Here is a 17,297-nt window from a genome sequence, read left to right as displayed (position 1 = left end):
AATCAAAATAAAAAGGAGTCGTCATCGACCTTTGGATTAGGTGGGTCGAACACTTAAAAAAAAACGTCTTAAAAACAATTTTAAGAAAAATCATTTCATAAGACGAAATTGGTCTGCGTTATCAAAGATTCGATCAAAACAGGTTTGGGAGTCGGTTACGTGTGGGGAAGGATTAGCACCCCCACAACGCCCTAAATCGGTACTAAAATCGCTTACACATTGTCGTAATTGGTGGAACTCATGAATTGAATATAAAGTTGGAAATATGATCCGTTTGTCGAATATTGGTTGCTTCAAATTTATTAATTTAGAGAAAATTCTTTAACTTGAAAAGAAACCTCAAAATTAGCAATCCTCCATCAGGAAAACTAACTCGACTATTTCTATTCAATAAAGAATATCCCCTCGTTAACAAATGTATAAATCGAATATAAATAAAAATCGACGATTTGCATTCACATACAATAAACTGGGAATTACACATATTACATCATCTGAATTTAAACAAATTAATTAATAAAATTGATTTATTTCAAGTTTGTATTTGTTCGAACGTCGTATTAGATTGTATCACTTCGATCAAGTGATACTTTCCACGCCCGTTCTAGAAATATCAATCTTGAAATATATTAGAATAATATTAACATTTAAGAGAATACAATACATGCACATAACCCAAGCATTAGTTCACATCCAACAACATTATCAAACACTTAAATCTCAAATCATTCAGGCAAAAAACGACACTGTACTTAACTTGCGTGACCTACATTACTACCCTTGTTATATTAACACAAATTGATAATAGCAACCTAAAACAAACCATCCTATATGCATATTAATTACCATACAAAAAAACAGCATCTTAACATCAAATACTTGTAATATTACTAATGAACATTAGGAACTAAATCCATAATCCATCACTGTAGCTAAAGGGAAAACATTAGCAAAAATCATGAATCGAACAAAATCAAATACACATGGAAGGGCTTAAACGAATCGATTCATTCTATTTTTACTAAGCTTTAAAAACGTCATTACTAATTCCCAAGACAACCAACAACTTAAGATATGTTAGTTTTTGCTTACAAAACTCAAAATATTTGCTCCGATTTTCCTGCCCTGGATGCCGCAACTAATAATGGAACCAAATATTGCTCGGACGTTTGCCACCCCTTCGTAGACTTCTGTTCGTGAACCCCTGCTTCGAAAAAATGGCCTCCTCTCCTTTGAAAAATGCTGCTGTTCGTGAACCTCCTTTGCTCCTGAACCACCCTTTGATATGTGCCGATCCCTTAGCTGAAAAACCGAGAGCCTCCTGCTGTTCGTGAGACCTTTCGAATGTCCAGCCCCCTCTCGTCAATTGCTCTCCTTTAATTGCCGAGCGTTTTCCTATCTCATGCTCTCCCTTTCCTCTCTGTGAATTCTCTCTAAAACTCTCCCCCTATTTTCGTTAATAGCTGATTTAATATCTGCTCCCCCTTTTGTTGATGTGCTGTGCGTCTATATCATCCCCCCACATGCATCCCCCTCTTGAGTGAGTGGGTAAACCACTCACAAAACAAGGGCTGTTGGCATTGTGCAATTCCAGCTTCTCCAACGTGGTCTCCTCTTGTTTATTCATCATGGGCTTGTGAGTGGATGTTTCCTAGTGTAATTCCAGCTGGTTTGAATGAATTGTCAGCTGTCTATGTCTCCCAATGGTTTCAATAAGTTGTCCCAACGTGAGTCGGTTTCAAGGAAAAACAACGGTTTATTGAATGGAATTCGTAATTCCCGTATTGATTTTCCAGCCTGCACAGTCTTCATCTATCTGAGCATATCTCGAGCTACCAATATCGGATTGAAGCGATTCAAAGTGCGTTGGAAAGCTAAGAGATAATGGAATAATTGTTAAGAAGACTTAATTGTCCAAATATACTTGTAACACGTTCAAAATTGGCGATACATCTGAATGTCGTGATCTGTCCACTGGACAATTTTCAGCCTGCACTGTCTTCATTAATTTAGCCATATCTCGAGCTCCAAATATCGGATTGATACGGTTCAAAGTGAGTTGAAAAGATAAGAGATAATGGAATAATTGTTAAGAAGACTTCAGCAACCGACGATGCTTGGAACATGTTCAAAATTGACAATCAATATGGATGACGTACACTGCCCACTGGACTGCTTCGAATGTACCTCAATAGTCTTCGTATTTCTATCGCTTTGCTTTATCGATTGCTTTTTTTTTTCAATTTATCTCTTGAATTCCAAACTGAAATAAATATGATTACAATCCAATTCAGCACCTAAAGCTTCTCGATTTCATATTAACCCAAATGCAAGCTTCCACGATTTATCACTTGAATCAGTTCGTCACCGAGCACAAAATCTCCAAATAAATTCTTGATCATCTTCAAGTGAATTTAAAATTGCCCAGACAAAACGGGTGTCTACAGATTGTTTGTATGTTCGAATTCTTGCCATGTAAGATGTTTGTGATAGCATGTGCTATTTTGATGTGTAACATTATGGGTATGCAAGTAATGGTATTTTTATGAAAAAATAATTTTGGTAGTCATTGTTGAGTATCTTGATCCGTATGATTTACATCTTATATATATCTTATGATTACATTGGCCTATTAACTTACCCTTATTTTTTGTTTTTCCTTTTAAAACACCTCAAGGGTGTGTTTGGTTGGGGAATTTGAGATTCTCATGGGAATGAAATCCACATTCCCCTGTTTGGTTGGTCGGAAATGTCATTCCCGGTAATCTTACATTACCAATAATATATTTTTTGGGTATATTACCGGGAATGTCATTACCTCTCTTTCCTTAGGTATTGTTGAATTACCTGCGTTTTTTACTAAAATACCCGTTGACTTCTGTCTATCATTCTGTCCTTGTTTCCTCTTTTTAAATTTAGTCGGGTCTTACGTTTCTGTCATTATACAGAGATTTTTACACAGAAATTTATTTGCATGGATTACTTCCCATTACAGACGCGCATATGAAGATTGTTCAATTATTTATTTATTTATACATGTATATCATTTTATCCTTATTTTTAATTTTTTGACTGCCGGATGTCTTCCACGGAAGCTGCTCTCAACCTGGCGTTGGGGGCATGCCTACTACTCTACCTCCCCCTTACCCCAATTACATATGAGAATAGGGTTTTGTTGGTTTTGTTGTTGTTGTTATTGTTGTTGTTGTTTGACTAAAATGCCCTTAAATTTTTTTCTTTCAAAAATATCCTTATTCTGTCATTGAATAATAAAAATTCTACGAATGTTAAATTACAAATTTATCCTTAAACTATTTTAGATTTACAAAAAAATATATAATTAAAATTTTATAAGAAGTTCAAGGGTTAAAATAAAGTTTTATCGTTTCATTAAACATTTTAAAATTTTTAATTTTGTAATATATATATATATAAATTTTATGAATTTAATTTTTTAAAAGAAAATATATAAATATTTTTCAACTTGTTAAAAAACAAATATATAATAATGACAATTTGGTCAAATATACATTCCAATAGTCTTTTATTTCTTTAACCAAACACGGTAATCTTATATTCCTGCTAAACCAACCAAACACAAAATATAACATTCACAGTAATCCTATTCCCTGATAATCTTTTATTCCCACTGATAATCTTACATTCCGTGAACCAAACGCACCCCAAAAGTATTAGGATTTTCCTTTTAAACACCCCAAAAGTATTAGGATTTGATTTGACACGTAGAGTAATTTCAAACTTTTCTTTATATTTTTAAGTACTTACTGTCTCTATTTTTTTTTATCAAATTTTTCGTTATTTTTTTAAAATTTAGTCGGGTCTTACGTTTATAACTATATACAGATATTTTTACGCAGAGATTTATTTTTAGAGATTATTTCTCATTACAGACGCGCATACGAAGACGACATATGAAGAGTGTCCAACTATGTATTTATTTATTCATTTATTTATTTATACATACATTGCATTTTATCTTTATTTTTAATTTTCTGACTGCCGGAGGTTTTCCACGGAAGCTGCTCTTAACCTGGAGTTGGGGACAGCCTACTACCCTACCTTTCACTTATCCCATTACATATGAGAATATGGTTTTGTTATTGTTGTTGTTGATTATTTACGTGTTATTTTATTTTGGGACTTTCCGGTATAAATTAAATATTATATTTATATTCAATTTTTTACGACATAATCACGAAATTACACTGTTTTAAGAATGATGATACATTTATTTAAATATATAATTTATAAATTATTTTTAGGCCGTTTTGATAAATAGTCACAGTCGATAGTCAATCGTAGACTCGTAGTAGTGTCTAGACTGAGTGTTACATTTTGGATAACATATACACTTATTTTGGATGATTTTTTTTTCTTTTTGTTCTTGAAGCATTCAATAATGGAAGAAAAAAAATTGAAGAAGACGAACGAGTCCCCTCTCAAAGTAAATCAATTTTAATTATATAAAGGTGAAATTTTATGGAATGTAAAATTACCTTTTTGAATAAGCTGGTCGGAATATAACATTAATTTATTAAATTATCATAATTTGATTGGAGAATTAAATTTATTAAGATAAATTAAAATTAAGACTAAATTAATTGAATGTGTAAGTAACGAGTACCAAGTATGTAAATATATAATATTTTAATTACCGTTAGAGTTTGACTCGAATTCAAAGTGGCACAAATTAATTAATGTATAAACTTGAAAAAGTAAGAAATCTAGTTTAATTAAAAGTAAAAAAATTTACTAAAAATATATATTTTATTTTATATGGTTTCCTTTGTAATCAACTATCTATCATATAAATAGATACTAAGGATTATGGTTAGAGATTAGGTTATCTATGAGGTCTCTTATTGTATTCTTCTTCTCTTGACATTAGTGAATTTTCTCTTCTTCTGCCTGTATTTTTTCCAAAAGGATTTTTCACGTAAAATCTTGATGTATATTTTATTGGACGATCATTATACATGTCGTTATCTTCTAACAAATTGGTATCAGAGCGTCCAAATTGTTTGACTCGATCACGATAATGACATATTTGAAGTATGAAATTTCATTGTTGGATCGCAACACTAGATTCATATTGTGGAAGATAGAGGTACACAAATTTATAAGAGCTCTCTGATTCTGTTGAAAGAATGGAGAAATACTTCCAAATTTTATATTCTGCAGGGTTCAACAATTATAAAAGATGATCTGTTATTTTTTCCTTCATGGCAAAGAAGGATTTTGTGTTGAACAAAATGACTGTAGATAATAATTTTGGGGTAGAAAAGTATTATATTATGTGCACATAACATATTTGAGAAGAAAATGAGAGTCCAATTTTTCAATTTTTTGGGCATAACAGATTCGAAAAGAATAAAATTCAGTTTCATGAGCATAACGAAGAAGATAGTATTGACATCGATGACCAGGATGATGTTATGCATGATATTGCTTGTAGTGAATAATTTGTGAACAAAAATAGCACTTATGATTTTCTTACTGATGTGAAAACTAAATCCAAGTTTGGGCAAGCTCTGGATTCAGTTGAAAATCATTGTTGAATAATACCCCTCTAAGTGATTTCATGGAAGAAATGGAGAATATGTTCTCAAGGTGAACTTATTCGTTGAAGTGAAGAATTATTTTTGTTGAGTTTGCATGCCTCATCGAATTTGAGTGTTTTATCTCAAAACCTTGCACTCTCATAATTCGCGTCAGGTGAAGATTTTTAAATTTTGACTTAAATTCAAAGTGATACAAATTAATTAATGTATAAATTTGAGAAAATAAGAAACCTAGTTTGATTAAAATTAGAAAACTTTATTAGAGTAGATTTTTACTTTATATAGTTTTCTTTGTAATCAATTATTTATTATTATAAATAGATACTAAGGATCCAGGTTAGAGATTATATTGTCCATCAGGATTCCTCTTGTTTTTTCTTTTCATGACATTAGTGAATTTTCTCCTCTTCCATATGAGGTTTTTCCCAAAAAAGTTTTCCATATAAAACTTAATGTCTTTAATTCAGCATTCATTATGCATGTCGTTATCTTCTAACAATTACCACGTCAACTTCTCCGTTAAATGTTAACAGTAAATGGCTTGATTAACACTTGAATAATTAACTTGTCTAATTAATAAAAATCAATGGTCAAAATAAAAAATAACAATAATTAAATCAATGGTCATAGTATAATTTACCCAACATTATTTCATTATTTCACAAGGAAAGCAAACATGCAGGTAATAAGAACACCACAAGCCTTAAATATTCATGATTACAGAACACAAAGCCCAAGTTTCAAAGTTTATATTGGATCAGTAAAAACCACTTCTATTTATAGTCTGATCCAACATTTCCTACATATAATAATGTTCTTAGCATCTTCCACACCACTCCAAGATATCAGTGCTGCTTCCAGGACATAGTAAAGAAGAGCTTTAAGTAAAAGATAAGCCAAGAATGATTTGCCTAGCAACCAAAACCTGTTGCACAAACCCTAACAGCTAATGCAACCACAGTTCAATCCGGTTGCTTCCAGAGAGAAGCTAATCCCTCGGTACCAAACTTTCAGGTTGCAGCAGACAGTGATCTGTAGGTGCAACCCACCTGTCGGGCATAACCGAGCGACGCCCGTTGTCCATCATCACAGGGAAAGAGTGGAAAGACAGTCCAAGATGATTGATTGGGAAATTGTTCCCAAGTTCTTCCCTTGAATACATGCTGGTCACTTCTGAACCCGAAAGTGTCCAGCCTCCTCCTATGGCTTCCTTGGATGAGTTCAAGGTTCCACTGTCGGATTGCAGGACCTCGGAGTTTTGTGAGCCTGTAGGGTGAAAAATTTGTCCTTCGCCGGCTGTCTTTATCTCCGTTACGTTAGAAGTTTTCGTGTTCAAGAAACGGCCACCGCATCCCCTTGGTCGACGCATTGCGTGCAGATGGCGAGAGTAGTGCATATATGGCTGTGGAACAAAAGCAGAAGCCTATATATTTCCAAAAACTTTGGCCAAAACTTTCCAAACCAAAAGAAGAGAGAAAGATAATACCTTCCGAGCTTTAGTGAGTTTATTCTCGAGAGCAGCCTTTGCACGGGATTGCCGACGCCTCATGATTCCATTGTACTGCTTAGCATTTACATAGATTGGTCCATTCTCTGATGCCAAGTTCAGTGGCAGCATAACACGCCCCTATTCGTCGAATACATGAAGCTCAGTATGTAAATAACTTGAAAGACATAAATCCCGATAACTTTTTAGCTAAGAAATAATGGAAGACAAACCGGAACCGGAGGTCCATAGGTTGAGAAAATTTCATAGCATTGATCCATGTAAGGGTATTTTGCACAGACCTATGGTTGGATTAAGCAAGGATGAAATATGTTAGAAAAAAGAAATGATTCAGTTTATGGAAGAAAGTTGCAAACAAATACTGTAATTACCATTGGCCGTCCAAATCCTAGTTCAAAGCGAGTATGCTGTTCAGATGTAGCCGATTGCAGGACGGCCTGAGGTTTCTGTGCATCCCCTGAGCTTTTGCCATCACCTGGATGAGAAATCGTGCCATCTTAGTACCGCATGTAGTTTCTTAATAAATCACGTAAATGATCAAAGTTTAGATTAAAACGGGTTAGGGACAGATGTAGGATTTTTTATTAAAAGAGATGAACTTATAAAAATTTAGAAAACAAAAACATATTATCAATAGAATATATAAAGAAAATATCTAAATTATATGAGCCCTGCCAGCCCCTCGATCCTTTGCTACTAGCATGCTAGAAATAACAACTTATTACCACATCTTGATCTTCGTTTGAAAGACAAATAACTTGCACAAAGATCAATGACCTTATGTTACTCGATTCAGATATGTCCCTTAATTTTAAAATTATGTTCAGTATTACTCGAGTCACGAAGATTATTAAACAAAACAAAATAGTGGGAAAAAAAAACATTTCAAAGATGCTTTAAGTTGCCTTGTCCTTAAGTTTCCAATATCCTAAGACATCAGTGTAAATTCTAACTACTTTATCTAACATGGGAAAAGATGCATCCGCACTTCAAAAGTAAAAGAATTCTATATATTTCCAACTACATTCACTTTTTCAAAGACTAAGGCTTTACTTGAATATAAATGTCACCAAAATTGACTCGATTTGAAAAAAAATTAAAATTTTCGATTCGACTCGATGTTAAAAATTTCGATTAAAAAAATTTCAATTTCAAGTCGAGTTATAAAATAGAACTCGAATAACTCGGAATTTTTAGTAAGTAATGGATTGACTTTTAAGTTCAAGTCAAGTCTCTCAACTCCGCATGATATACGTATATTGCATATGGAAAATATGAAGAAATAAATATGTATATCGTTTATGGTTATAAAAAATCGTTTAAATTGGAATCAAATAGTACCATAACATTATAAATATTTATAATTAAATTGAAACAGAAACTTGAACAACTCGACTCAAATTTCATAAACTCGACTTAAAAATTAAAATAAAATTGAAGTTATAAAATAAGACTGTCAACTCGATTAACTGGAATTGATTTTACTCGACTCAATTGAATACTCACCGCTATTTGAATAGATGAGTGGAAAACTGGAGGAGAAAAATTAAAAGACCGAAACATGTATTTGTTTCCTTTTGTTGTGCCTAGTGAGAAAAATGGAAATAAATTATTTTGGTAGCCACTTAGCCTGCCAAATTTTAATATGCAATGCTAAACTATCCACAATTTCGAGCATTCGAATTAATGTTCAGAGTTAAGATTCAATGGATTTAATTGTCATAATTTTTATCTCTAACTAAATTGTGATAAAATAGGGATATAATTGATCTTAATAGTGTAAACTTTATCGGCAATCGTCAAATCTATGAACTCTACTGGTACCTTCTTCATCCCATGTTTAAATCAAGGTTCAAAAAGGAGAAATGAAGAAATAAAGACATTGGTATACAGAATGAAAGTTTTATAATAGAAAAGCACTTGATTATAAGAGAATAACCTAAAATTTGAGATGAGATATACCGGGGAATATGGAGAAGTGAGCAGGATGCCCTTTGCTCGCTCCTTGTTCAGCTTGTTTAGTACAAGGGAGTTGGTCTCCATTAGAAGGATGTTCCATCAACAAGGGCTTCAATTGGCCACAAGATTCTGCATAAATGGACGCCTGAGATCTAAGGGCAGTCCACCAAGGCTGTGATGGTACCTGTGCCAACTGCCCCATGGGATCATGCACATTTCCATCATGTTCTTTAAGATACAGAGTTTGCATGGCCATCCTAATTTCTCAAACTGATCAACTAAATTCCAAGTATCAAGTAGTTCCTCCTGCAATATAAAACATGAAATTGAACATGAATCACAAGAACTTTCAAGAAACCTCAGTGATATAGAAGAGCTTAAGACAAAATCAAGCCAGAAACAAACCCAGAATTAGAAAATAGAAAAAAAGGGCAAAAACCCCCATAGCTAAAAACAAAGGTCAAAAAGGAAAGAAATTAAAATCTTAGACGGATATTATCAGAAACTGAACCAAATAAGAAAAAGAGATCCAGATGATGATAACATGAAACAAAACAGAAAAAAGAAGAAAAAAACAGACTAAAGAGATGAAATAACTCACACAAGAGTGGGAGTAGTAAAATGAAAGAGAAGCAGGTGGTGGAGTAGTTTCTTAGTTGTGGAGAGAGACAAAGAAAAAGAAACCCCATTTGTTAGTAAGCATGTCGGCGCAATTTCAAGGCAAGGAATTAGAGATGAACTGCGGGGGGGGGGGGGGAGAGAGAGAGAGAAGCGTACAAGTGTAATGGAACTACACACTGCTTACCAATCAGCTTCAGTTATCATGCAAGTCTTTTTGTACAACTCAATACAGTATCAACATGCATTAAATAAACAAACCAAACCTATTCTACCATTCTTTTTAGATAAATATAACTGTATGTTTTAACTTGTAGCGCTTTGGGTTTGTTTTTTTCTGGTAACTTTAAATACTTGTCTATTCAAAAAAAACCTATTCATGTTTGGGTTCAAGTTTATCGGAAGGCCTTTGTACGTACAAAACCTAATCTTCGAATATCATAGCTGTATTAGATTAAGTTTAAAATATCATGTTCCAATCAAGAGGTGGTAGGATTATCTAAAGAAACCCTTAATCTTAACATAAAAATTTAATATGCATTTAAACAAACCCTTAGCTTTTATTTTTCATGGAATTTCTTAATCCTAAATTAAAATTTCAATATATTCTTAAATTTATATTTTATTTAAAATAATGATGTATCTAAACACAAATAAAAAGTTCTTTAAGAACAATAACAAAAATGAACTTATTTAGGAAAAGTTATAAAGTAGAAAGATATTTTTTAGTAATAAACATCTTTTTGATAATAGACGAAATAAAAACTCTTAAATTGAATATTAAATGCTAAGTAGTGGTGGATATGTCATACCATTCATTTTATTTTCTGGTTAAGCATAGAATTGCTTTTGGGACATTAAAGTATTGAAAAGTGTGCACTACAAATTATTTCATTCTTTGCCCACTGATTAGCATTAACTTGTTTTCCCTAATTTTCTTTACTTTCCCTTCATTAATTATTATTGTAATATAATTTTGTATAGTTCCATTAATATAAAACTTAGGTGTAATGTGACATTATCTTCTACTAAAACTGTCTGACAAAAAAAATATTTAATCAAAATATTATATATTTATATTTTATTTGAAATGGATGCTTTAAAGAATTTTATGCTTTGTTATTTCTGCCACAAATTATAGCTACAATAGATATCAATATAGTTAGACTGTGGCTTTCTAGCTTCTTAACTTCACTTAGCAGTGACGCCTCCATGATGAGATTAAGATTCGTCCTTAATTTACCTTTATTTTTTTAATGATAAGAAAAAATTAATACAATAAATGTTGATCATTCCAGAAAAGTATAAAAAAGGGCTAATTAGGAAGGAGGACCACAACCTTTCATATTTTATATCAATATTCTTTATTATGAGTTTTATACATATCTTAACGAGCCATGTTCTAATCATTTTCGTACTTTGACGAAAATAATGCAATATTTGAAAATTAAAACATACCAAAATAATGAAATATTTGATAATTAAAACATAAATAATACGATCCTTACATTACTAACATGTAAGGGTACATTGGAAAAAATCACACACTTGACATGGCATTAATATCATCATAGTCCATCAAGGTTCATACAATCAATTTTCTATTAGTTTAACCGCATAGAGACCTTTTTGTAATTTTTAGAAAGTTGAAGGGCAAGATTACAATTTTCAGCAAATCATGGAGGGTGTGGATACCTTGGGGAGATATTGATACTTTACTAAACTTTGATATTTGAATTTTTTTTTTTGAAGAATTAAGATAGGCATCGATAATATCTTTTACGTATCAATATTTTTTTTGGATATCGATACCTTTGATCTAATACCGATACTAAAAATACAAAACAAAATCTTTTGTATGGTATTAATATTCTATTCGAGGTATCGATACCCGTAACAAAAATGTAAAAAATCCAAATTAAAATGATTTTAAACATATTAAAACTACGTCAACATACTTCTTAGAAGGTTATAGTAAGTTTGTTTGTTTTGAACAAATATTGATTCATAATTCATAAGCAACAAAACTCATACATGAATATAGCAAGGTTTGACATTCTCCTTATAGAACAAATATAGTTTTTTTACCTATCTCATACAAGCACTCATCTTAAATAACCAAGCTCACCCATTTCATAACATATCATCCTTACGAATATCATGACAATCCTTATCGACACAACCAACAACAATTACACATGATATATGTAGACAATGGTTTTCGTCCTGATATTATTATTATTATTATTATTATTATTATTATTATTATATTTTTATTACAAGGTTCGGGTCATCCAAGTCCAAGTCCAGTGGTCATCCAAGTCCAAATCCAGTGGTCATCCAAGTCCAATTCGGGTCATCCAATCCCAGTTAGGATCACAAGCCTGACCCAGCAGGTGAGCCCTTACAAGGCCAAATTGCAACTAACCCGAAGCCAAATGTTGCAGCCCGATCAGGCGCCCCAAAACCCGCCTAGGGTTTCTGCTGAAAGCTCCAGCCGCCTCCATCCTCGACCGTTGGATCTGTGAGAGATCCAACGATCCAGATCAATAAATTATATTTAGGGTTTTTACCCTACTATCAGTTCGCCGCCGCCATTGATGACCACCGACCAGCATGTTAGCTTCACCACTCGCTTCCCGTCGTATAAACCTCCATCGAAGACCCCCATGTCTCCGCTATCGTTTTCGGATAAAATCGATGAAATCCTGAAAGATCTGGGGGCATTAAATGACATTTAATGCACCCAGCTATCTAAAATCGGCACCGCCCCTAGTCCGCCATCGCCATAGCCCCGGTGACTCAGAGGGAGTCCCTCCCTAAGATCGATCCGAACGAAGCACTGGGGGTTCTATAAAAGGAACCCATACCTGCAATAGAAGAAAAAACAATGAGAAAACAACAGCAAGAGAAGAAAAAAACAACAACAAAAAACCAAGAACCAAAATAGAGGAACTAAAAAACGAAACTAAAAAAAATCTTTCGATTTAAAACCCAAAATGAAGATCCCTCCGGTCAAGATCATTGCTAACCAGCAAGGAACAACATAGCCCAAGCAGGGCTCTATCCGACGGTGGATTTGACGGTGACGAAAGGTAAACCTTTCATTTTCCATTTTTTCTCTTTTGTAGATCTAGAATTTTGGGGATGTTTTTGGGTGAAAACAAGGATAGATCCGGGTTGGGGAGAGTAAGGCGAGTATTTTGGGTAATTTTTAAAGTTTTCGGCCACCATGGACGGTGACCAACGGTGGTCGCCGACGTCGATGTACGACATTTGGCCGAGTTCGCCATAACCGACGAGAGAGGAAAAGAAGAGAGAAGCGAGAGAGTTCTCTCTTTTAAAGAGAGAGCAAATGAGAAAATGGGGGGGGGGGTTTGAGGCCATTTTAGACCGACCATTGGGTATTTATACCCTCCCCATACGACGTCATTTTAAGGGGGTTTTCGTGTTTTTGGGTGATGGGAATACCATCTCTGCGAACCTTATACTTTGTAATTTGTTCATTTTAGTCACTATATATAAGTTTTAATTGTTATGGTATGAGCTCCAAGTTTATCCCCGTTTATGTTTTAATCCTTCTATATTAGTTATGTTATTTTTATGTTTATTTTAATTTGAGTACTTTATTTTAACATTTTTCATTTTGTTCCTGAAATTTAGTAGTGGTTAAATTACTTTTCCAGTACCTCTTTTGCATGTTATTTTCGTTTATGGCCATAACTTTCGATTGTTTTACAGTTTAATCCTTAAGTTTAATTTTTTTAATTCTGAATAATACTATTAGTTTATTTATGTTTGAAGTGCCTAACATATGGAATATTTGCATTGGTTGCTTTGATCTCTTGTTAGTTTTATAATTTAATCCCTAAAGTTGTCATATTTATTATTTTAATCTTTCACTTACTTGTTTATAAATTTCTTGCTAATTGAAATATTTTCAATATTATTTTATACGAGGAATTTATGGAAACGCCCCTTAACTGACAAGGAGTGTATTTCTATGAATTGTTTGAATAAAATAATACTTTTTATTATTTAAATGATTTTCTTTTATCCTTTTTTTATTTTTATCTATTTGTTGTATTTAAAAAATATTAGGGCAATATTATTTTGTACGAGGAATCTATAAAAAAATACCCCCTTAACTAACTAGGAAGGTATTTTCGAGTATTGTTCGTACAAAATAATATCTCTTTTAATTTTTCTAAAAAGGATCACAATTTAAATGTTATTCGAATTTGTCAATTTCAATATTTAGATGACGTATAATCGCTTAGGTACCGATTTAGGGAGTTTTGGGGGGTGTTAATCATTCCCCACACGTAATCGACTCCCGAACCCTTTCCAAAACGAATTTCTAGTTAAACGCAGACCAATTTTTATCTTTTAAAATTATTTTAAAAGATATTTTTAGATATTCGACCTAGCTAACCCAAAGGTCAATGGCTACTCTAAATTTGTTATTTATGTATTTATTTTAAAACCCGATATTTTCTAAAATTAAGTTGGATCACTCCCCGTCATAGCCCTAAAAAACTTAAGGACCGTTCCGACAATATCATCTACACATCTATGACAACCATCACTTGTCAAACATTGTCATAGGAAATGCATGTTAATAATACAAGGTTCAAAATCATACATATTCACTCATCAAATTACACAATACGAGACATTCAAACATGTCACTATAACACTACATGAAGAAATAAGAATTATAGTTTTCACTTGGGATCATCATGATTCTTCTGGTGATGCAACCTCTCCAATTCTACCTCAAATCCTGACCGTTATCTACACATGAAAAACAAATCACACATTGAGTTTCAATTACAACAAAGAGAGTGAAGTAAACAGCTGTAATTATTGTGAGACTCTTAATATTTCCTCTCTTTTAAGCAAATTTAGGTGGTCCACACAAGCAGCCTACATTTTCATATCTTCTTTTGTACTAATACTTAATTCGATAATTTCTTCTTTGGTGCTATTCCTTTTCCAAGCTTTTAAGTAATGGGTAGTATATAACCTCTTTTATTTTCTCTTCAACCCATAATTTAATTCAATTAAGTTTATATAATCATTTCAAATTATTTCAGTAATTATATTTAAATTTCTTATTTTTAACATTTACAACCATATTTTATATTTTTCAAATTGTAATTTCTATTATATAATAATATCATCTATTTTTAAAAATCTAAAAAAATTAAGACTTTGAATTTGATTTGTCCAAATATATTTACCGTACTAGTTTAATAGTTCATGATTATTAAAGTAATAATTTTTTTTTATTAATATTGAAAGTAATAATTGATTGTAATTATAAGGGACAAATACAAAATTTTATATTATATAGTTAATTTATAAAATTACAAGGTAGGATAAACTTGTTGAAAACATTTTGATATTTCGATATAACAAATTAAGTTAAATGAATTTTAAGATTTTCCAAATGATTTTCTAAGTATATTCGATAGAATTATTCGAATATCAAAAACATTACTCCAAATCTTTCAAAGATCATTTTTAATCCTTACTCAAAGTGTAAAATTAAGTTTTAAACTTAAAACAATTTCACAATAATTTTACAAAGTATTTCGAACCATTTCAAAGCCAAAAATTCCAGATTGCTCAGAGGGAACCGATTCCCCCCTGAATGGTTTGGCTCCGAGAATTCCAGTATGCTCGGAGGGAACTGATTCCCCCCTTGTATAACGGTCGAAATATTTGAATTTTACACTTAGGGAATCGATTCCCCATAGGGGGTACCGATTCCCCCCACGCTCCAAACTATTTTATTAATTGTTTTCACACTAAAATGGCTATATTATTTTCTCTAATCATCCCCAACATTCAGAAGTGATTCAAGGTGTATTTAAGCAAGCTTAGAAGCCATTGATCAATAACAAGAAACATCAAGCAATTAGAATCAAGAGAATCAAAGAGAAAACATCAAACCTCAAGTTTGAGCATTTCAAGCCTATTTTTCATTCAATATTCATTTTGCTTTCAAGAACACTTATTGTGCTCAATTGTATTTATTCTTGAGTGTTCTTTCTTTGTTCTAGAATTGTGCAAACATATTTTCCTTGTGAGGTTTTTCTTGTAAGTTTGCAAATTTGTATTTCTCTTTGAGAAAAGAGTGTTCTCAAGAATTGGGGTATATTCTTGAGGGAGTTGTAAGGTTATCTCTTTGGCCTCAAAAGAAAGAACAAATTAGTGAATTTGTTGGAAAATCCTTAGTGTGGATAGCTAAGGTAGTGGACGTAGACTTTGGTTAATAAAGTCGAACCACTCTAAATCGCTTTCTTTCAATTTTCTGCAAAAGATTCCACAAAAATTTTTATTGCCAATTCACCCCCCTCTTGGCCGATTCAGTCAATCGATTAACTCAATAATTGGCATCAGAGCCTAACTCATTTGAAGGTTTAATCACCTCTTGAGTCGATTCGGGAAGAGTTATATCGATAATCAAAGTCATCAATGGCCTCCGCTTCAAACTTCGACTCTGGTCTCGATTCGATGCCCGTCAACAAACCTCCTTTCTTCAATGGAGCTAACTATGCCTATTGGAAGAATAGAATGATGTACTTCATTCAAGCAAGTGATATGGGAGCATGGAATGCTGTAGAAGAAGGATACATCAAACCTCTCACTCATCCAAGGTTGTGGAGTGAAGGAGAGACAAGAATGTTACAGCACAACTCCAAAGCCATCCATATCATTTTTTGTGCTCTTGGACCAGATGAATACGGAAGAGTTTCATCGTGTACAACCGCCAAAGAAATATGGGACAAACTTCAAGTCACTCATGAAGGTACCGATAAGGTAAAGAAATCTAAAATTAGTATTCTAACGCATGGCTATGAAAATTTCAGGATGAAACCAAATGAAGATATCAAAGCTATGACGGATAGATTTTTAACGATTGTCAATGGTCTCAAATCATATGGAGAGATCATTTCAAATGAAAAGCTTGTAAGGAAGTTAGTCTACTCCCTCCTAAAATCGTGGCAATCAAAGAAGACGGCAATCATCGAGTCTAAGGACTTAACGTCCTTAACTCTTGAAGAGCTAATTGGGTCACTACTCACTCATGAAATGATACTCGAAGATGAGGTGGACCTCGACAAGATTGACGAGACACCAAAGGAGAAGGAGAAGAAGAAAAACATTGGAGTTGCTCTCAAATCCACAAAAGATGTGAGTGATTCGAATAACGATGACGATGACGAGGAAATGGCATTGTTTACCAAACGGTTCAGAAAAATGATGAGACCTTATCGAGGAAGAAAATTCAAACGAAATGAAGGCCTCAAAAATGAACCGAAAGAGAAGGACCCAATCATTTGCTACGAATGCAAAAAGCCAGGGCATGTCAAATATGATTGCCCATAATTGAAGAAAAATAGTCAATCAAAGAATAAGCACAGGGCTCATGTGGCTACATGGAGCGATGAAGAAAGTTCCGATGAAGAGGAACAAGAAGTAACTAACTTGTGCTTGATGGCATTTGGGGAAGATTCTAAGGTAACCTCTAACTCATCCGATTTTGATGATTTATCTTATGATGAGTTATTAGAGGAATATAATGGGTTGGCTTCAGATTATGAGAATTTTTTTTAAAA

General features: G+C 32.9%; 1 protein-coding gene across 1 annotated transcript; it reads right to left on the bottom strand.

Annotated features, from left to right (window-relative positions):
• Window positions 1-6,320: 6,320 nt before the first annotated feature.
• On the bottom strand, window positions 6,321-9,797 carry LOC120200820 (nuclear transcription factor Y subunit A-10-like). Its single transcript, XM_039201568.1, is given in 7 exon segments — window positions 6,321-6,608; window positions 6,610-6,984; window positions 7,069-7,209; window positions 7,302-7,370; window positions 7,461-7,564; window positions 9,052-9,354; window positions 9,650-9,797. Coding segments are annotated over 6 exon segments (1,029 nt in total). The 5' UTR covers window positions 9,305-9,354; window positions 9,650-9,797; the 3' UTR covers window positions 6,321-6,521.
• Window positions 9,798-17,297: the final 7,500 nt, after the last annotated feature.

This window comes from Hibiscus syriacus, unplaced genomic scaffold (genome assembly GCF_006381635.1).
Source record: "Hibiscus syriacus cultivar Baekdansim isolate YM2019G1 unplaced genomic scaffold, ASM638163v2 tig00006570_pilon, whole genome shotgun sequence".
NCBI classification, from domain to species: domain Eukaryota; kingdom Viridiplantae; phylum Streptophyta; class Magnoliopsida; order Malvales; family Malvaceae; genus Hibiscus; species Hibiscus syriacus.
This window is presented reverse-complemented; position numbering and strand designations above follow the sequence as displayed.